General features: G+C 41.2%; 1 protein-coding gene across 4 annotated transcripts in view; it reads right to left on the bottom strand.

Moving 5' to 3' along the window:
• The window catches only part of CDKAL1 (CDKAL1 threonylcarbamoyladenosine tRNA methylthiotransferase), a 633,245-nt gene that overhangs the window by 186,366 nt on the left and 423,839 nt on the right, over window positions 1–23,040 (bottom strand). For all 4 annotated transcript variants that reach the window (XM_073224446.1, XM_073224444.1, XM_036994284.2 and 1 more), the window contains one exon: window positions 1,166–1,311. In XM_073224446.1, coding sequence (XP_073080547.1) covers window positions 1,166–1,311 — 146 coding nt within the window. The remainder of the gene's footprint in view (window positions 1–1,165; window positions 1,312–23,040) is intronic.

Here is a 23,040-nt window from a genome sequence, read left to right on the forward strand (position 1 = left end):
ATGGTAGAGATCTGTCATTATTCTGCTTTCTACTTTGAAGGCTCTATATACTCAATGGTTCCATTAGGAAATCTTGGAATAAATACAGCTTCCATTCACTAATTCAAATATTTGAACCATTAGCAGCACTTGCTGGGTGTGCACGAGTGTCTAGGATGGTCACGAAATGCCTGGAGGGGAAAAAAATTAGACACACAAAGGAAGATGAGGCAGGAAGGAGAAAATAAACAGCAGGCAAAGATTTTAAAAGATTGAATGATTGAAGGGAGAAAAAATACTTGCTTACATTTGTATAAAGCAATGACATCCATATAAGTACTTTGACATGGAGCAGAGATACATAATTATAAAGAGAAGATGGAAATAAAAAGTATGGCAATTGAGAAAAACAAGAGGAAAAAGTATGGGAAGTAGGAAGGCGCGTACCACAAACACATCAGGGTAAGTGACTCTGCCCTGTGGGGACCGAACAGCACCCTGCGCTTCTGGTCGGCTGGGCCCGGCCAGCACCGTGCCTGCCCTGTGCGACCCCAGGAGGCCTGCAATGCCTGGGGATGGCGGGAAGTGGGGTTCTGAAGGGTATCACCCTGGGCTGCAGGTGTTTTCTGTGGAAACGCGACGATCATTCATGGGTAATATTGTGTAAATACACCTTACTTCTGGTCAACTGCACTGTGAACTTTAAAAAATAGGATCCTAAAACCTTGTAAATCACAATTCTTGAAGTAAACGAAAGAGATGAGCATGTACAAGCAAAGGCTTCCAGATACTCTTCAAAAAATGGTACTTGGTAGAAAATTACCTATTTTGTCGTGACATGACTCGGCCTACCTCCATGTCAAAACCAGCTTACAACTTCCAAAAATCACATTCAAGGAGATTTAGGCAGAGCAAAGCACAGGTTCCATCTACTAGGCCAGATATAAAAGTGATCACAGTGCCTGTCGGTGTAGAAAGACGGGCAGTCTTGCACAAGTAATGGGGTGTCACACACAGACGGCAGGCGGAGAAGAGACCCCGCCAGGGGCGCCCCGGGGCCCGAGGCCTTGACAGCGTGCAGGGCCGCCTCCTCTCACAGCGCCTGTCCCCGTGGCGGCCACCAGTGCGTCTCTGCGCATGCTTTTCAAAGACAGACGGGGCGATTTTGTCAAGTACTAACACTTACTTCTCTCTCAGGAAGTCCACCACCCTCCTGAAGTCGGCCACGCAGTACTCCCTCCTCATGTCCGCGAGCACCGCGTCGGAGGCGGACTGCACCGGGACGTGCAGAAAGGCGTACACTCTGGGATGACTAAGGATCTTGGCCATTTCCTTTAAAAAAAATGAAAGGAGAAAACATTTTAACAAACCAGGGAATGGCTTCCCAAAGATCAAGACTCACGAGTGCGGGCAAGTAAGCAGAGCTGCAAACAGGCCCCCTCGGGGCTCACAGTGAGTGTCGGCCGCCCACACCGCACCGTGACGTGTGAGGACTCAATGCTACTTTTGGGGGACTCCATATATGATATGAGCTATTTCCTCATGTTCACCATCTTAGACATCTTTCAGGACAAAGCGGAGATAAACTCATGTAATGAGAAAAAAGCAAAACGGTTTTTGGGTATTTTAAAATAAACACCACTCCTCCTGCGCCTTAAGGAAGTTTCATATCCTGCCTCGCTACACTGGCAGCAAGAGACACCCAGGGTACTTGGGGCAGACAGGGGAGGCCCTAGGACCCTCGGTGTTTGAATGAAATTTCTAAATTCAGAGCCAGTCAATACTTCCTTTTTCTTAACACTGAAGGAGGAAAAGGTCCATGTAAGCCGCCTGTTTCTGCTGATGAGCACGTATTTCCTGAGTATCTGTCATGAAAAGGCCCCAGTGACGGCGCTGGCCGGTTTGCCGGGTCCCCTCCTGACACTGACATCGGGGCGCAAAGGACGAGAAAGAAGGGAAGAAAATGAAGAAGAGTCTATCTTGCAAAGTTAAAGCAAAGTGAAATAAATTAGGAAAGCCAGAGAGTGTTTGAAAACAACTCCGAGGATGTAAAGCAAGTGGGAAGAGACTGGTCAGAGGAAAGCTGTGCCAACTCGGCCATTTACGCGAGCGATTAGGAAGTGGGTGATTTAACCCCCTTGCTGCTGCAGGCGGAGGGCCCCCCAGTCAGCGAGGGCTTGGGGGAAGGGGAGGAGAGGTGCAGAAGGCAGCGGAGGGACGGGGCAGAGAGCCACACAGCGGAGCAGGGGTAAAACTGCCGAGAGAGGGGCTGCTCGCTCTTTCTTAACGAGCCTGCGTCCAGTGACTCTGTTTGCGGAGCAGGGCGCTCTTCCAGCTGTTCCGCCCTTAGAGCATCATTGTTGGGGGGCATTCTGGAGTCAAGAGCCAGCGAATTCCACAGTCACCTCTTAGTTATCCAGGGGGCGGTCGTGCGTATATATCAACCATGCCACATTTCTCCATTTTCTTTCCACTGACTGTGAACATCCACACATTTATTTTGCATCCCTTGGTAAGCACGTTGCCTTTTGCTAGGATTCCCTGCCTTTCAGGTTTTTCACACCTGAAATCAAGATTCCCAAAGTATAAGAAAAATAACTGTGCAAAAGTCTGTGTTTCCTAAAAGGGCAGGCCTCTCAGCTTTAGCTAACTTTCAACGTATCTACTACAGTAAAAATAACACCTTAACAAATCACACAATTTGTGAAATGAAATTTCACTCTTGATCTCTGCCTCAGTTTTCTCATCTGTGAAATGGAGATAGTGGTAAAAATCACCTCAAAGAACTACTGGGCTGTTGGGGAGAACAAATGAGGTGACCCAGTATGCGCTTAAATATGAGCACCAACCACCTGACATCCTTTTGCCACAGAGCATTCAGAGTTCATGGTAACACGCTCTCATGCATACTTATGCGACAATATCAATAAGCAGGATGGCTTTTCAATAAGCCAGTTCCCTTAACTAGTAAGTAAGGCAAGACGACTTGTACCGATTCACATCAAATAAATCTGAAAGTGGCTCACAGCACACAGGACCCCTGGCCAGGAAGGCTGAGTCTGTTTCTCCCGGGAACACCCAGGGTGGCCGACGGCTAAACAAGGCCCTGTGCATTACAGAATGACATTTCACGACTTAATATGTCAATAGCAAACAAGTCAAGACAAATTTGGTGTTTTTTTCCCTCTGGCTTTCAAAATAAGACTTCCCACTAGCAATTACCTTCAGCTTCACACTACGGAGGGTTTTCATGACTTCATAACGGTAGGTGCCAGAATAAAGATAAAAATATACCTGCCCCTTAGCTGAGGTCCATCTTTCTCCTACCTAAAGAACAATGACTTAACAGAGATTAATGCACTGCAAAGAGACAAAGTAGCTATTTTTCATTTTGTTTTCAGTCCTGTGCCTCTTCTCACTCACACTGCTGGTTAAGGATAACCTGTGGTCACTTCACCTTTCAAGATTCTGATCTCCTCGTTCAGTTCACAGTCGTGGGTCAAGAGGAGAGCTGGGCCTGGGAAAGCCCTGGGCAGCCATGACCGGGGTCACCGCCATGCCGCCTTGGCCCGACCTGGCAATGTGCTCAAGAATTTCCAAGGTGGAAGCTCCCTAAGGGCAGAGACTGTACTCCACTCTGGTCTCCACGATGACCAGCACCGTGCTAAGCACACCAGCTACCGTGTCAACACAGATACGGGCTGTCTGGACCACATCTGCTGTTGGACAGGAACACAAACTTTCAATTAGTGTTACTTCTGTTTAACCAAAGCAGGTAAACAAGCACATGATCGACCCTCCTGAAGTTTTGAAACAAGCAGAAATGATTTGTGCACATATCATATATACATAAGTAAAAATTAGGCACTTTTTAGGTAGTCCCGCTATGGGTTATATTTCTGAAAGTATGTTGGCGCTTTGGACTGGAATCACTGGGTTTTTTTCTTATGTAAGTGATTTATAAAGGATGTGTGGGGTCCAGGTTAACCAAAGGAAAATGGAGCACTTGGCTCACGCGGCTTACATGAGGCAGCCATGAGCAACCCTGGGCAGGACGAGAAAGCCTGAGTGCCCGGCACGTCTTCGAGAGGGAGGCTGCGTGCGGAGCAGGTCGGGCAGCGACCAGCACGGGCACAGCGTCCTCTGGGCTACACGGCCATCTGTCACTCACGGGCTGCTGCACCAAGGCAGTGCAGAATACAGATGACGATCACTCCCTAAGCAGGGACTAGAGAACGGCTAGCCAACAAACAGTATTTACGTCTGATGCTTTTCCACAGAGCTCACCCTTTACAAGTTGGTAATGACCTCAATGTTTGTTTGTTTGTTTTATGAACTTAAAAAAAATAATGAATTGAATGAAAATGAGCTTAATTAAAAAAAACAATTGTATGCATGGGCACATTTTTAAAATAAATATTAAGTTTCATTTTTATTGTCTTGCAGTCATCCAATTCATCATCTTCTACCTGGTTTTGAACACACACACCACCAGCTTCACAAGGTCACTCAGTGTGAGTGTCTATCAAATACATTAACAGTCACATTCTGACGTCTTTGCATTCACACTGACAATTATCAGTCAGAAACCCTTTGCAGCTTACAGCTTTGTTAGGAAGTATATGCATATTTAAAATGCTAAATTTCACATTGCTATATTGTTTTCAACTAACCTAAAATATATGATGAAGCAAGAAAATACTTTAAAAAAGAGATATTATACCATTACTTATTTTAAAAATAGCTTATTTGAGATATAATCCACATATCACACAATTCACCCATAAAAGTGTGCAATTAAATGTTTTTTTAGTATAGTCACAGGATCTTGCAACCATCACCATGATCCAATTTTTAGAGAATTTTCATTCCCCCTACAACAACCCCTGGACCCGCTAGCAGCCTCTTGTCACTGTCCCCATTCCACAATCCCACTGCCCTAAACAACCTTCAATCTACATTCTCGCTCTAGAAACCTGGACATTTCACAGAAATAGAATCGTACACTATGGGGTCTTCTGGGATGAGCTTCTTTCACTTTAAATGTTTTCAAGGGTCATCCATTTTGAAGCATGTAGGAATTTTTCCAGCTAAATAAAACAAAGCAATTTAGAATTCATTAAATATGCCATTTCATGTAAAACTCCTCCAAATATTCTGAATATTATTAGCTTGATGAAGGTAATAAAGGAAGTTTCACCCATACATATAGAATACACCGCCACAAACTAATGGCATCAATTTGATACAGATTAACTGTTCCATATAAGATCTTATTGGGAAAACTGTAACAGAAAAGTTTGGGAGAAGGACAGAGAGGAAGTATCATAAAATTGCCTTTAAAAAACTGGTTCTCTTTAAAATAAAGGAATTAGGGGGCTATAAGTGATACATTTTTGGTTCCTATTGTATTTTGTTTTAATGTGGCAAAACATATGTAACATGAAATCTCCCATCAGCCACAGGGGCCCTGCACCAGCCCTTGGCAATCACTGCTTACTTTCAGTCTCCAGGAATGGGACTCTTCTAGGTGCCTCCGGTTAATGAAGACACACATTTGCCCTTCTGCATCTAGCTTATCTCACTTAGCATGATGTTCGCAAAGCTCACACCTGCTGCAACAATATTATGTTATTTCAAGTGTCTCCTTCCCTGGCACTTGGTAGCTGCACCTTCAGTGCCAGAGCACACGGTTCAGACTTCCATTAGCACTTCTTTCCCTGTCCTACAATTTTACCATACATGCTCATAGCCCAAGGGTGTATCTTGTTTATCTGTATCTCCCCATTGCCTTGCTCAGTACTTCAGTTATAGGTGAATGAATGAATGACTGAATGACCCAATCAATTAATCAACATGGTGGTTTCAGAAGTTACATCTTACAAAGACTTCTAGCTAAAGGTCAGAACAGCAATTCCTGTGTTCTAGGAGACCCAATGTCTGTATTCACCTTCAACACTCCAAAAGTTAGATAAGTCAAGATAAAATAAGACCAGAGTCGTATTTCATCCATTATTTCATTAATGACACTGTAACAGCCACTAAGTGAATTGCCAGCATCTACATTTACTCTCAGCATCTAAAAATACATTATCATTAATTGCATCAGAAAGTGAATGAGGGAGCATAAGAACACTTCCAATCCTTATGTCCCAAATGGAAAGGATTAGATACTGTGAACAGATTCTAATTTACATTTGATCTATAACTTAATTATAACAGGAAATTCACATCTACACTGCAAAGAGTTAACATTTTCAGTATTTTCATTAAATAAGTTGAGATAAATGTCTGTTCTAATTAGCTTTCATGGAAATGCGGAAAGGACTTAAGCGCTCCTTTATCATCACTGCCTCACCTTAGTGTCGTAGTCAATAGACTCTACATTACAAAGGTAAAAATACACATTAATACTAATATCAAAATGCCAAGAGTTGTAATTATACACACATTTATTTTCAATTGATGTAATCTGTGTTTTATTTTTTTATTTTTTATTCTGCTCTACTAAAGTCAAGAAATAAAAAAAATAAAATTAAATAACTCCTGATAACGGTGACAGTTCCATGAATTTATCTATACATGTGTTAAAATTCATGGAACTGACCACACAAAGTCAACTTTTTTGTTTTTAATTAATTTTAAAATAAAATAACAAAGAAAACTACAGTAAAAACACTATATAATATGAATAGATATATGTTAAAAAAACAAATGCATAATATACATATAGTTGCCTATTTTTTCCATTAAAAAAAAGACCAAGTCTATTAAACACTAAAAGAACAAATCAATACCTGATCAATTAAATGGGGAAAGTACAGCCCAGTTAGGTTAAGCATTCAGATCAGACGATTCTACTGGCTTATCTAAAACATGAAATAATTACTTAGGGAATCCAATGGAAAGTCAGATGTCAAAGATTTATTTTTAACTCTTTAACTCTCATTGTCTATAGTCTGATTATTCACAATGAGGCTAATACTAGATAAACTCTGTTTCATTTGTTAGGTGGTACACAGTAAAAATGTTCTATGATTTAAGTGCTCTAGTTAGACTTGCTTGGTCTGTAAAATGATGCTGATAAGCAAGTATTTATTAATCATTAGGCTGTGTTTCCAGGGTTGGGACACAGAGAAGATAACCTCCTCTGTACTAATAAACATGTAAACACATAACTGCACCTGTGATGATGGAGCGCTTACTGGCAGACACTCGGCTGAGCACTTCATGTGCACCTCACTGACTCCCCACTCTAGGATGTAGGGATTTTCATTATTTCTGTAGTAGTTGACATCACTGTTTGCCAAAAATTCTGGTTCCCCACCCTGTGGGAGTATTATAGTCTCAGCGTAAGCTCAGGAGCAGCTGTGTGACTGCCATGGCCAGTGAAATGTGGGCAGAAATGACAGGTGTTATTTCAGGGCAGAAGGTTTAAAGCCAGTGGTTTTCTGCATCTCTCCTTTTCTCCCCTCTTCCTCAAAGTTCTGAAATGGAGACAACCTGAATAGAGTTTCAGCTGCTCCGTGACAGACATGCAATGTGAGCAAGAAACACATTTTTGTTGGTATAAACCATTGAGATTTTTGAGATCATTTGCTAAACAACAAATCCTAATGCAGGATTACTGACACAGTGTCATTTTATGGATGAGGAAAACTGACATTTGGAGGCATGTAACATCATGTGCCCACAATGAAGAACACCGATCAGAAAACCAGGTTTAGAACCTGACCCTGTGAGACTGCAGAGTCTACACCCACTTCCAATAAATGCAGAAGAGAACGCGCACCAGCTACAAAGGCAGAACGTGAGAGGAAGAGACGGGCCGCCAAACAGGCGACAGAGGGTCGCAGCCTGAGGGAACTCGATTTTGTATGAGAAACACAACTTTTCCAGGTAAACTACAACAGGTCACCCATAATACCCCAGTGTCTTGAGATATAAGGCTGTGTATTTTGTAAAATAACCCAGTGAACTATCATATCAGTTCTGATTTTTGTAGCCTAATAATATAAATTATACCTTTTAAAGTACACTTGGAAAAACAAGAAGTATGCTGGGGACCATTTAATGATTCTCTACCTATTTACTCTTTTATCAAATATACCAATCATAACATTCCTGTTGAAATTATTTTAAAAGGGAGAATCGATCATTTGAGGGGTTTGGCTTATAGTTCTTACAAGGCTGAACCTGTCACATACTTTTAGAAAAAAGATGCATAAAGTAATTAGTGTACATAAAATAATGAAAAAACACTGCTCTTTAAAGAAAAATTCTTTTCTGTATTATAAAATACATATTCATTTATGAGATTTTTGGAAAACAAAAATGAATGTGAAATATTAATCATAGTAAAGCAATCATGAAAAGAAAAAGTCACTGCTCTTACTATCATCTTGAAACAATTAAATTATGAAATTTTATCTGCTATTCTCTAGTGGGTTTAGAAAATATGAAATGATTTTCAAAGGCCAGATATTAAGCTAATAATATTTGTTGATAATACTTAATTCCTGTGATCTTCATTTCTTCAAAAATGAAAGAAGAAAACCTTTCTTGCAAGCAGTCACCTGGCACATCACCTAACCGGAGGGCCTCTGAATGTAACAGCAAGCAGGGCGGAACCAGGGGTGATCGGGGATGCTTCCTGGAATCACCCCTGAGGAAGTTCATGCCATGGAGCAATGTGGGCCCTGGAGTTAAGATGCAAGACTGGGAAAATAAATGGACATGGAAGAAATTTCTTTGTTCAAAAGAATGTAACAACGAGAATGACAAGAAAAGGAGAAAAGCAGGATAGACACCTTTCCCCGCTCCCACACAGAGTCGGAGTGTAAACAGAGTCACCCTGACCCTGCAGGGCACCCGAATACGCTGCCCCAAAATGCACATCTTTGGCATTTGTATTATTTTGAACCAAAGGCCCCTGAGAAACAGCAGACCCAGGAAAACTCTAAAAACTTTGTTTTATTTTTCTAAAGGAAATTTCTTTTGTAAAGATGGAAATTTGGAAAGAAAAAAGATGCAAATACGCATCTTACTAAGAAAAGGACTTTTAAAAATTCTTCTTAAAAGCGAAGGCAAGTATTAAATCTGCAAAACAAACCTTATTAAACAATCTTTGTTTGCCATTCTTCTCCTGGCCACCTTCCCATGCATGTCCCCCTACCCAGGAGCCCCAAATCCCTTGTGTTCAGGTTTGGTCTTGGATGGTACATGACCAAGTGCTTTTTGGGTTACTGATCTCGGTTGCTTCCATGCATGTACGACACCATGTGAACCGACAGCTGTTTTCTCTTATTCATCTATCTTTGACCCGTTGAGGTAACAGACCCTCACCCAGAGAACCTACGGTGGGTAGAGGAATAAGTGTCCCCCCTTAAACAGTGTTCCATCAAATGTGCCTCAGAAAGCATGATTTCTGCAGACTGATCTGTGATTCTCTCTAAACCAAAAATCATTCCTGAGAAATAGGTAAACTAACTCACATGAAGATGTTAACAACAAATTCTTTCTGAGAGCAGCGATGGAAAGCAGTGGAGAGAGGCCTCTCCAAAACAAGACATTTTATATATATAAAATAGGTATATACACACACATGCACACACACAAAGACACTTAAAATTGTGTTAGTTTGAAAATTTTTCATGTTGGATTTACTAGAAATGTGTGTATTTTTTTTAAATGTCTCTTTTTACATTACTTACAATTTAGATGGTAATAAATTAATAGGATCTTTACAGTCTTTGCTACTGAGCAACATGGAATCTGACTTCAAGCTGGTAAATGGGCATGTCATTTTTAAAAGGCAACAAAGAGGCACATATTTCCTCCCGGTTCTTCTTTAATTGTTTTCACCTGGTAAAATTGGCTTCACATGTCAATTCCTTAATTGGAACTGAAATGAAAGCATTACCAGTTACTGCCTGGTAGGTTAGCTTGTCTAAGAGCACCTTGTCAGAATATTTTCTGAGATTTTTAACCTGCTGCGTTTTTAAGAATTATGGCTCCAAAGAAATAAAATCAGACTGCTTATTAAGCATGGAAAGACCAGAAGACCTTCCATGTGATGAGCCAGATTTTCCTTTTAAGACTTGAACTTTTTTTTAATGTTGTTATTTTTTTAATCAAATAAAGTTAAAATTCTATACAATTAAAACACATTTCTGCAGACTGTAGGGGAAAATGAAGATTTTTATTTTCTTCCTTTCTGTCAAAGTTCATGGCCTCTACAAATATAAAAATATGTGATGTGCCTTTTTGCAATGTTCTGCCAAATGATTAACAGAAGCAATCATTTGATAGGTAAGTTTCCTCAGATTTTAAATTTTGCTATTTTTATGGGGTTATAGTATTTCTATTTTAAAGAAATACAGCGGGCTTTGAACTTCATCTTTCTAATGATCAGATGTATTTATACTAATGTATATGTTCACCTGGTTTCAGAACTGGATCAACATGGGTCTCAATAACAATGATTAAGATGATAAAATGTATCATATTATAAGCTAAGAATTCCTTTATGTCTTAGGTGAGAAAAGTGATTTTCCAAATCAAGTACTTTTTCTTTTAATATTTCAAAATTAGCTAGAGATTGAGCATACAAAAAAGAGACAGGAAAAGAAAGAACTATGGCAAAGATAAATCTAACAAAATGTGCAACATGCTGACATGTGCCAGGATGGAAGGTGATGGAAATCATCAACAGATTTCTATGTAATGTTTGGATCTTTCCTCTTTTCCCATCCTCAGAGGGCTCCTAACTGTTCTCTCTATAAAATTACCCCATGGGCACAGTTCAAAAAAAATACATAGAAAGAACTAGGAATTTTTCAAAATGTAGAAGAACACATTCAAGATGAAGAAATGTCTCCCAAGTACAGAGACTGCCTCAATAAATTAACTCTGAAATGTCTTCAGTTGAGGGAAATGAAGAAAGGAATATCTAAACCCTTAGAAGTTTAAAGAATACACATTAAACCTACTCATTAAAAATTACAAGCAAATGGGATATACCCTTCTGGGTGTTTTACTTTCTCCATAAGTAAGTAATTTCCACAATTGCTGATTACAGATATGAAGTTTAAAAAATAATTCAGTATGTACAAACACACACACACACACACACACACACACACATAGAACATTATGCAGCCATAAAAAAGAATAAAATCACAGCATTTGTGACAGTCTGCATGGACTCTGAGAGCATTATGCTATGTGAAATAAACAAGAGAAAGACAAATAACATATGATTTCACTTACATGCATAATTAAAAAACAAAATGAAAGCCAAGCTCACAGGTACACAGAACAGACTGGTGGTTGCCAGAGGCAAAGAGCTGGGAAATGTGTGACATAGGTGAAGGTGGGAAAAAGGTACAAAAGTCCAGTTATAAAATAAATAAGTCCTGGGGATGTAATGTACAGCATGGAGACTGCAGTTACTAATACTGTATTATAAATTGGGAAGTTGCTGGGAGAGTAGATCTTAAAATATCTCATACTAACAAGAAAAAGATAACTATGTGAGGTGATGAATGTTAACTAGACTTACTGTGTTGATCATTTCACAATATACACATTCAATTTGTACTGTACACCTAAAATGAATGTTATGTCAATTATATCTCAATTGAAAAAAAAAGCCACCTCTGGTAATCAGCAATCTGTTCTTTGTATCTATGAGCTCATTTATAAAATTTAAAAAATCCACATACAGTATTTATCATTCTCTGTCTGACTTATTTAATTTAGCATAATGTCCTCAAGGCCCATTCAGGTTACTGGAGACAGCAGGATTTCCTTTTCTATGGTTCAGTAATATCCATTCCAATGTGCCACATATACATTCCTTTATCCACTCATCTGTCAGTGATATCATAATCTTAATTTTTACAGGACAATTTTTTAATGAACCGAAAATAATTTGTCATCATTTGCATTATGAAAGACTAATCACATGAGTATTAGGAAATGATATGAGGCTGAAACTAAAACCCTTTTTAAGATAAGACACAGGACTTCTGGTGAAAAAGTTGGGGGGGTACAAAGGCAAGGCGGAAAGCCCCTCCTACACACACCAAGGAAGCAACTATATCAAATGCAGCTGACCCTGAAAACACTCTGAAGACTGCAGAACAGACCACCTATACCTGATGAAGAAGAGAAGACCACACAGAGAAGGGTAAAGTGGCAGAGCCACATCTAGAGGGACCCAAGATCTTCCTCGGTCCCAGCCCACAGGCAGCGGGTGGCAGAGGAATGGAGCAGGGAGGGGTAGGTGCCCAGGAACTCTGCACACCTGACCAGGGAGATCTGCTCTGGGAACCCGAGTCCTCATTGCACTGGGTTTGGGGGTCAGTGGGGCTGGACACCAGGGAGAGCTGCAGCCTCTGGGAGGCAGAGACTCCTGCCCCTTGTGGAGGACAGGCATGCTCTGCCAGTCCCACCAAGACCCAACACAGAGGTGGCAGCCTGCCAGATTTACCAGAAATGGGAAGGGTGCCAGAGGGCTGAGGGTTGGATGGATCTCTCTACACAGGAGAAAGGGCAGGTACATGATGCTTCCCCAGCCCTCCCCTCAGCCCAATTTGTCAGGTGATCTCAGGAGTCAGCCCCAAACACTCCATCCCTCTCACTGGCAGCTCAGCCCTGAGGCGCTTCCCTGTGCCCCCACCCCACCCACAACGATGCCCACAGACACACCCTGTATGCCTCAGAAAGGGCCAGCTGAGGCAAGCTGCCAGCCTGAGGAACGGGATTGGCCACTGTCAGCAGACAGAAAGGTGGCCCTGCCCACAGCCCACCACCAACAACTGCGGCTCTACAAGAAAGGAGAACCAGGCACTGGGCAGTAAAGAGTCTTGGGCTTCTGGGCACCACAGGACGCCTCCTTCATAAACCATTACTTTCTAGATCAGAAGGCACAGCAGATCCATCTGACACAAAGGAAGAAACACCAAAACCCTGACAAAATGAGGAGGTAGAGGAATATGTTTCAAACAAAAGAACAGGATAGGACACCAGGAAGAGGCCTAAATGAAACAGAGATTACCAGTCCTCTTGATAAAGATTTCAAAGTCAGAAATATCCGCTCACTGATCTGCAGAAAAGTGCTGACGATCTCCGGGGGACTTCAACGAAGAGACAGAAGAGCTGGAAAAGAGCCACTCAGAGCTGAGTAACACAGTCACTGAAATACACAATGGAGGGAATGAATAACAGATTGCTACAAGTAGAGCAGACGATGAACGAGATGGAAATTAGAGACCAGGAACACAAGGAGGCTGAGGAACAGAGGGGAAAAAATTCTCTAGAATCAATAGGGCCCTGAGAGCTGTGCGGCTACTACAAATGAGACGATATTCACATAATAAGGGCACAAGTGGGAGAAGAGAGAGACAAAGGGACAGAATGTCTCTTTGAAGAAATAATCCCTGAAAACTTCTCCAGTCTGGGGAAGGAAACAGACACACAGGCCCTGGACGCACAAAGAGCCCCTAATAAAAGGAACCCCAGGAAGACAACACCAAGACATACAATAATTAAAATGACAAAGATTAAGAATGAAGAGAGGGTAATGAAAGCAGCTGGAAAGAGGCAAAACATTACTTATAAGGGCAACCCCATAAGTGTATCACAGATTTCTCAGCAGAAACTTTACAGGCCAGAAGGGAGTGGCATGAAATATGTAATGTATTGAAAAAGAAGGGCCTTCAACCAAGAATCCCCTACCCAGTAAGATTACCACTCAAATTTGAAGGACAGATTAAACATTTCTCAGAGAAACAAAGACTGAAGGAAATTATAACCAGCATTACAGGATATGTTAAAGGGACTTCTGTAGATGGACATGTCTTAAGCTTAAATATTTTTCATCAGTGAAAATAAACCCAATGTAAAGGTAGTAGATCAATTACTCTACTCCACAGTGCTATCACCAGGGAAATGCAAATCAAAACCACAGTGAGATCTCACCTCACCCCAGTCAGAAGGGCCACTACCCAAAAGACAAGAAAGAACAAGAGTTGGTGAGGATGTGGAGAAAAGGGAACCCTCCTCTGCTGTTGTTGGGATGTAAATTGGTACAGCTATTGAGGAAAGCAGTATAGAGGTTCCTCAAAAAAATAAAAATAGAAATATCATACGACCCAGCAATTCTACTTCTAGGAATTTACCCAAAGAAAAGAAAATCCCTCATTCAAAAAGATATGTGCATCCCTATGTTTACTGCTGTATTATTTACATTAGCCAAGATATGGAAGCAACCTAAGTGTCCATCAGTAGATGAATGGATAAAGAAAAGATGGTACATATACACAAAGGAATACTATTCAACCGTAAAAAAGAAAAATCCTTCCACTTGTGGCAACATGGATGAACTTAGAGGGTATTACGCTGAGTGAAATAAGCCAGGAAAAGAAAGATAAATACCATATGGTTTCACTTATTTGTGGAATATAATAACAAAGCAACCCAAAATGAATAAAATAGTAGTAGACTCAGAGACACTGAAAAGTGACTGGTGGTTACCATGATGAAGGCATTAGGGTAGGTGGGGAGCATGAGGGGGGTAAAGGGGGCAAAAAATTCTCAATCATAATATAAGTTGGTCACGGAGATGGTAGTACAGCAGGGAGAATATAGCCAATGATTCTGTAACATCTTCCTATTTGACACATAGTAAGTACACTAGAGGGGGTGAAGATTTAATAAGGTGGGTAACCGTTAAACCACTGTGTTATATACTTGAAATTAATACAAGATTGTTTATCAACTCTACTTCAATTTAAAAAGTACATACATATACCTAGGAATATTTCCAAAAATATGGAGGAATATGCACTGAAGTTTTAAAAACTATGAAGACAAAAAAAGATAAACAAGGTACAAGGTCACATAATATGGCAAATCAATTTAGAAGCAGAGGATATTACTCAAATACAATGCTCAGTGCCCCATCTTATGTTAATTTTCCTGTCCAAATGAGGACATGTTCTGAACACATAAAAGCTTTACATTCCTTGAAAATAAAAAAAGAATTCCACATTCACCAGGCATTTAATATTCATGTCTCTAAGGCAGCAACCAAAAATAAAATGATTAAATTCATTTTAATTTTTTACTGAGCATTAAGATGTGCAACCTGATGAAGAAATTCCCATAGTCCATTTCAAAAAGAATATAGTTTCATCACTTAGTAATAAAATGATTAACTGATAACCCAAAAGGAGTGTGAGAACCTGGTCATCTCAAGCACAGCTCAACTGTACAGTTCTCTGTGTATCTGACCTGACATCTGTTTCCTGTTTATATGTTCATAACGTATTTTGCATTAACAGATATAATTACATATTCTGCAGTTAGAAAGAATACAATATAGGGCCGCCTTTAGTCCCATCTGGATGCAATAAAGGAATCAGAGTTAGAACTGGCCAGACTGAAAGGCAACTTCTCTTTAATCATAACAGCAGCAGCTGATTGCCCTTTTTTCTACACCGTGGCATTTACTATTAATGAAGCAAAACACCAGCCACATCAGAAACTGTGAATCAGTGTAGGATCTGAGCCCACAGACTGGCTGAATCTGTTCCAAGCTAACTTCACGAAACCCAGACCAAAGCTGAACGTTGGCAGCGTTCTGTTTGGAATGTCCTCTCGGGTCCTGACTACGCAGGAGCTGGGGCTGCATCTGTGACACGTCACAAAAGGCAGCTGCCAGTGAAATTAGTATTTTTTTAAGAACATGCATTTTTGGCTTAGTGAACCCTATGCTACCGGAGTAGTCTAAAATTTCAAATTCATTTCCGTATCTTTGAGTCTGTTTCTCTTCCTTGAGTTAGTGGGAATTGACTAATTTATTAATGAACACATTAACTAGCTTTAAGTGACTTATTAAGAAATCATACAGTGAGAAAATTGAACATAACCTAAGAGATGAAGACATCAAGTTCCCCTCCCACAACTAGGTCCAGACAAAGATGTAAAGATTTAAAAGTGTTACATGACTTGCCTAAGGTCGTGCAGTTATATGGTCCTAGAGTTAGGGTTAGAAAGAAGGTTCTCAGACTTTCAGAACAGTGTCCTCGGAAATACAACTCTAACCAGTTGAATTTTATGACAGACTTTATAATAAAATCTTTTAAACTGCAGATTTAACCAAATTATACCAAAATGCATTCTAATAGAATATGTGCTCAATTATTCAATGTATCATCATATATCTAACATAAACAAAACCTCTGTATTGTGAATTTTTACATCCTTTTAATAGGCATTACATCAACTACCTATTGGGGAAAAAAAACGACTCCTAACCAATTCCAAACACTTCCGCTTTGGGGGGACTATTATCCTGGGCTGCCTGTTGGTGGTGTCGCTACATCCCACTCAGATGGCTGGCTGCCTAAGCGAGCGGCGGCAGCTCTCACACCTGGCTGTTTATTAAAGCCGAACATAAGGCCTACCTATGACCCACACACAAGTACATATACGCAAAGGACACACATGGTGATGTCCACACAAACTTTCCTCATAATAACTGAACTCTGGAAATCATCCTAATGTTCAACAGGAGAGTGGCTGGACAAACTGTGGTGGATTCACACAACGGGACGCTTCACAGCAGTGGGACAGGAACCAATTCCTAATACACGTAACAACACAAGGACTCTCACAGACATCCTGCCGGGCAGAGACAAGGGGGCAGCATAAGGCGGAAGCCCAGGTGAACACTGGCCCCCCTCCAGCCCTGCTTGCAGTGACCGCTTACCAGAGAGCCGCCCTCTACCCACAGCCCCTGGAAAGCCGCCACCCAGCATACCCAGAGCAGCATACCCAGAATTGCATCAAACAATGGCCCTGACATCACACAGTCAGCAACAAGTTCTGCTTTTATGTACTCTGAGTTCTAAAATGAAGAACGCTTCCTTAAGACAAAAGAAGAGAGGCCTGTAAGATACACCGGACTGAGGCCCACTTGCTCACTCACTGATAACTCATGCTCCAAGCAGGAAATTACCTGAAACTGAGGAAGTGAATAGAGGTGAAGGTGGGATAGGCTGCTGTTAAGAGCAGAGGAAGAGAATTAGCTTATTGTTTGAAACGTCTTTCCAGAAAGAGTAGGAGCTTTGGGAAAGAGAGACATTCAAAGACAGTGATGGGCTTCCCCTGACAAAACTAAGCATATGCAGCAGAAGTGCAGCCAGTGCCCTGGGAGACTTTTGAAGGCTCACTCAGAGCAGAGAGTGGGGGTGCCCCAGGCCAGCATGGCTGGGAGTGAACGCTAGACGGGGTGTGTGAGGCCTCACGGAGCCAGCCACCAACATGGTCCCACGCCTCTCCAGGGCCACAGGAAGGGAACAAGAATTTTTCGACAGAACAACGGAAAAATCTTCCTGATATGTTTTCTGTAGATATAATTTTTATAGTAGTATTTGCAACATAAAAAGCATTTGCATGTGAGGAAGGCTGTTACCCAAAAGAAATGCTTCTTTCTCAGGTGCTGAGTGGAGGATACAGGTCAAGTAATTGATTCCCCACGCTTATTACTCCAGAAACAAAGTGTTTGTGCTCCAGGCCTTCGGACATGGGGTCACACAAATATGACACAACTATTAAAGCACGTTTGAGACCATTATTTCACAACAAATATCAGATTGTAAAATGGCACAATTCCTTAAAATGCTATTGCTTTTTCTTTCATGTTCTAGGTCACATCAAGTAAAATGAGTTTGAAAAGATTTTAGAAGACTCAGAATTAGAGGTTAAATGGAAAATTTAAAATCTCACTCAGCTCATACCTTCAAAACGGTCTTCCCTTTTCAAAAAGACGAAGGTATGAATGGAGTGACCAAGATTCAACTAATTTGCCGGATTAATGGCAAAGCTGATTCAGACGTGGGTCTTCTTCTGCGAACACTTCCGTATAAACATGGCTGTCTCACTTGAGGGTTTCAGTCCCAGGCAAATTCACTCTGGATTCAATGACACTGAGTAACAACAACGGAATGTTAGGGCTAAGTGTTTATACTGAGCCTCATTCTCCCGGTGGCCGGTCGAATGCTGGAACCACGTCTGCCTCCGTCTCTGCCTCTGGGCCCCTCCACGTGCAGACAGAGCACTGGGTGGGACTCTCTGTACAGCAATACAGTCAGTAATACCTCATTACCAGCAAGTGTGCAAGTGCACGCCTGAGACCATGGCACGTGTGCAGCGGGCAAGTAGCTTAGGGCCAGGTGACTGTGCTGGCCCTGGGAACTTCCATTTTCCCTCAGTGACTCACTCAGTTAGAAGGACGATAAATAAAAATATCATAAAGACACTTAAACAAAAATGTTGGTAATAAAACTGAGGCACTTTTCAAATCTGTGTTCACTTCCATGGTAGTAAAACAGTGCACTGCAGATTTCATAATGACTCTTTAACTCCTGGAACTAAGTATCCCTAAACTACCAATATCTTGCAGTGGTTTACTGCAAATTCTAGACTTCACAGGCATTAATTACAAGTTTGGTATCTTTTTAGTATTGTAAACCAACACCAGCAGCAAATACCTTTTCTCTGATTCACAAGTTGATTGACAAATGCCTAGGCAGCTGACGTGCAAAGCTTTCTGAGGTTGGGCAGATGATGGAGCCTGGTGTGGTTAAGGAGACACCGATCAAGATAACTATTAAAATAGAAATAACATAAAGTAACATTTGATACGGTTTTCAACAAAAGAATCAATTAGAAGAGAGTGAAGCAACTCATTATCATAGGCAAGATTCAGTCTATGCATGCCGCATGCCTCCCATGTGATGCCAGGGCTGTGAGTGTCTGGTGAGCTATACACTTTGGTCTGTGAACCTCTGTGCCTTCTGTGAGGGTGATGTTTGCTACCGGCCACTGAGAGGCTCAATTAATAGCGATCTTTTGCGGTCAATAAACTACTAATGACATGAGTTCCTCCTCAAAAGCTTTGCAAGGGCAGATGCCACCCTAAGTGATTGATGGCATCTTTGACATGGAACACAAAAATTAGGCAAGGAAACTGACTCAACCCTCAATGGCCTGGCAGATAGAAAGGCAGCCCATTTCAAGGCATAAATAATATTTACTGACATTAGCAGGACTGGCAGAGTAAAGACCTCTGAAAACCTTCTCTTCCATAAAAGCAATGAGGATAGTGACAAAAATGGTCAGAATCAACTTCTTCAGAACTCTGAAAATTATAGACTTACAGCTATTTAGGGAGTGTTTATTCAAGAAAAACAGAGGAATCGGCAAAACAACAAGTGATGTGGTGTTTTAAATCTGCCCTTTTCTCACCTCCCACTCTCCAGTTCTGTGTAGCCTTGCAAACCAACATCCGTCAATTCTGGTGAAAACCAACATCCGGGCAGCCACCGGAGGGGGCAGAAGAGGCCTGGAGTAGCTTCCAAGCCCCAGTCCCAGAGAACTGTCATTAGTCGATCTGTCTGGCGGTTCCACTCGCACAGCCTGCCTATGTAACCTGACTGATACTCACCCAGTGAGAACAGCCTCTTCCAGGGTCATTTGTCAAAAATAATCAGCAGCAATTATTTAAAATCATGGCTGCCTGAGGCTGCGAATGACAGGGCAAATGATAAGCGAACCAAACAGCTTAAAAGGAAAAGTTAGGGAATGTGATGTCTAGAGGAAGCTTTAAAAAACAATGGCATATTCCTGGGAATCCAGAAGGCCGCGTGCACACACAGGCTGTGCACATGCTCAGGAAAGGTGGGAGAAGGCCTCACCTCTCTCTCACCTCCGGCTAAACCTGAGTTTTTGCACAAGAAAAGCGAGAAGGCTGCAGTGGTCAGCCGCCTGACCGAGCGCTGAGGACAGGCTCCAGTGCGCGCAGAGCCCCTCTGCTCAGGCTGAGACGCTTACAGGTTCAGGCATTCAAGGAGCTCCCTGTCCTATCATTAGTGACCACTAGGCTAATCAGGTAGAAATTCCACTTGGCCACATGTAACAAAGAGTACAGACTTTACAGAATTAAGAAAAGTCACTAAGCCCTGGGGAGGGAGGAGCATCTGATTTCCAGACCTGCTACATCATATCTACATGTATATTTACATGTCTCATTTTCAACAAAAAGTTATAAATCATTCAAAACACACAGGAAAAAAGCTGTATGTTCCATAGAAACTGTCCCTGTAAAAGCTCAGATATTGGAGTTACTAGCCAACAACTTTAAATAATCATTTAAAATATATTCAAAGAAGAAAACCATGTTTAAAGGACTAAAGGATGCATGAGAACGATGTTTCACCAAATAAAGAATATTAATAATAAGATAGGAATTATTAAAAAAGAACCAGATAGAAATTCTGATTAAAAAGTACAAGAACTGAAATAAAAAATGCACCAGAGGGGCTCAGCAGGAGATCTGAGCAAGCCGGAGAAAGAATCGGCAGAGGAGAAGGCAGGCCGGCCGAGGGCCCGGTCTGAGGGGCACACAGAGAAAAGAATCAATGAAAAGGAGCAGAGCCTCAGAAATCTGTGGGCACCACTGGGACCAGCGGTCACACACATCAGCTCCAGGAGAGGAAAGAAGAGACAGAAAGGATATTTGAAGAAGCAATGGCCAAAAACTTGCAAATTTGAAGAAAAGCATTACAGACACATCCTAGAAGCTCTATGAACTCAAGAAGGCTGAAGTCAAAGCGATCTACCCTAGACACCTCTCATCGGACTGCTGCAGGACAGAGGGGGACCCTGGTGGTGGTGACTCCTGTGCCACGGAACCTCGGTAAGAGGAATGGCTGAGCTTGCATCAGAAATCACAGAGGCCAGACGCAGTGGGGTGACATATTCAAAGTGCTGACTATTAACCAAGAACTCTGTGTCCAGAGTAGCCATCCTTCAAGAATGAGGTAAAAATTAAGATATTCCCAGATAAATAAAAACATAGAAAATGTTGCTAGCAGACCTGCGTTAGAAATACTACATGGAGTGCTTCAGGATGAAATGAAAGGACATTAGACAGTAACTCCAATCCAAGAGGAGAAATAAAAAGTTCTGGTAAAAGTAGCTATAAGGGTAAATATAAAACCGTATAAATGTGTTTTTTGTTTATAACTCTAGTTTTGATGGTATCTCATTAAAAAGGGAACTGCATAAAGCACTAATCATACATGTTTTAATGGGCATATGTTATACAAAGATGTAATCTGTATGACAGTCACAGCACAAAGAAGGGGTGAGGGAACTGAGTAAAGGTTTTCTATACTGTTATAAACTTGGTTAATTCAACTTGAGAGTATTATAAATTTAGATAGTAATTGTAATCTGTAAAGCAACCCCTAAGAAAATCACACACACACAAACATGGCACAGGGGGAACATCTGTTTACCCAGAAGGCTGCTGTGGCTTGAACCTTGTCTTATAAAGGATATGTTGAAGTCCTTACCCCCAGTACCTGTGAATATAATCTTATATGGACATAAGGTCTCTGCAGATGTAATCAAGTTTAGATGCAGTCATACCCTAAGTCAGTGACCGGTGCCCTTGTAAGAAGAGGACGTCTGGCCCAGGGAGAGACCAGGGAGAGCACCGCGTTGAGACGGAGACTGCGGAGAAGCATCTGCCAGCCAAGGACACCGCCCCCGGGGCTGGGGACCCGCGGACAGGCTCTCCCACACAGCCCCCAGCGGGACCAGCCCGGCGGTGCTTGGGCTTTGGGCTCTGGCCTCCCACACCGTTGAGAATAAATCTCTGCTATTTTAAGAGCCCAGTTCGTGGTCCTTTGCTACAGCAACCTTAGGAAACCAGTACAAGGGCAGTACCAGTGAGATGAAGGAAGAAAAAATAACAAGGCTCTTCTGAGGTGGGAGAAAAAGAAGGCTCAAAAGGTAGTAGCAAATTCATTAAAAGACACTGTCTGAAATTTCAGCTGATCGGAATGTGGGCCGCAATCCACATGACAGTGTATCACTGAAGTAGACAGAAAGCTTGCCCTTTAGATATATTTTAACATGTAACTATGAAAGTTACCCCTTTGTTGCCATATATTAAAAACAGATGTAGCCACAATATTTTCTCTAATCAAATAACACTTTACATGCAGCAAACTTCTCAGTGATTTTTAAAAACACACAAAAATACACACTATAAAAAGAAAGAATAGGTTTTTCTCCTTAAACTAATGACAGATTTGAGAATTTTCCACATTGCTCTAAACAGTTTGATTTTTCTCTGGCCCACATGCAGCATCTCAAATGCTAAAAATGATTCATTACACATAGACCATACATGTCCATTATAATCTATCTGACAGTTCTGCTTAACAAAACATGCAAGCAAAGGAGTTTTAAATAGTAATAATTTTAAAACCCTGTTTCCAATTTAGGACACAATCATTATTTACCGTTAAGTGACATTAAAGAATTTTGGGCTTAGAGTTCAAAAGCGTAACATTTTCATGTGGATTATTTTGTGGTAGGCAAAGCAAGATGTGGGAAACAACAGATATGTATTGGACCTAAAAGCAACAATTTAGTAGATTAGAAATAAATAGAAACAAACTAAGGAGCTGATCTTTACTTTCTAGAAAGTATGCAGAATGTTCAACTATTCTATGAAACATTAATTTCATTATCAACCTTTCTGTTCAACACCATGAGTCACCTGAAAATTCCATTACCCACCTGATAGAAAAGATGAGGATTTCATTTTACTAAGTGCTGAATTAGCAAGTGCATAAGAGAGCCTTTCATAAGCTATCAGAGCAAAGAAATCAACACAGCAACGGTCCTAGAATCAAAAGAAAGTGTAAAGGGATCTATACTGATTGCCTTATGTGTTAGCAGGTCTCTGCTTATGAGGCAGTCAAAGGCAGGCTTTCTCAGTGGTTAGTGCCTAATTGACTGTTAAACTAATGAGGACAAAGCCCACAGATGGTGCGTTGTGCAGTCTGAACTACACTAATTTGGACAGGGGACATAGAAGCTTTCTCAGCCTTAATTTCCAGTGAAATTAAGGATGCAGGGGAATGGCAATGGGAAATGCCTTTTAGGATGCAAATTCATCACATACATACC

This window comes from Manis javanica, chromosome 16 (assembly GCF_040802235.1).
Source record: "Manis javanica isolate MJ-LG chromosome 16, MJ_LKY, whole genome shotgun sequence".
NCBI lineage: Eukaryota > Metazoa > Chordata > Mammalia > Pholidota > Manidae > Manis > Manis javanica.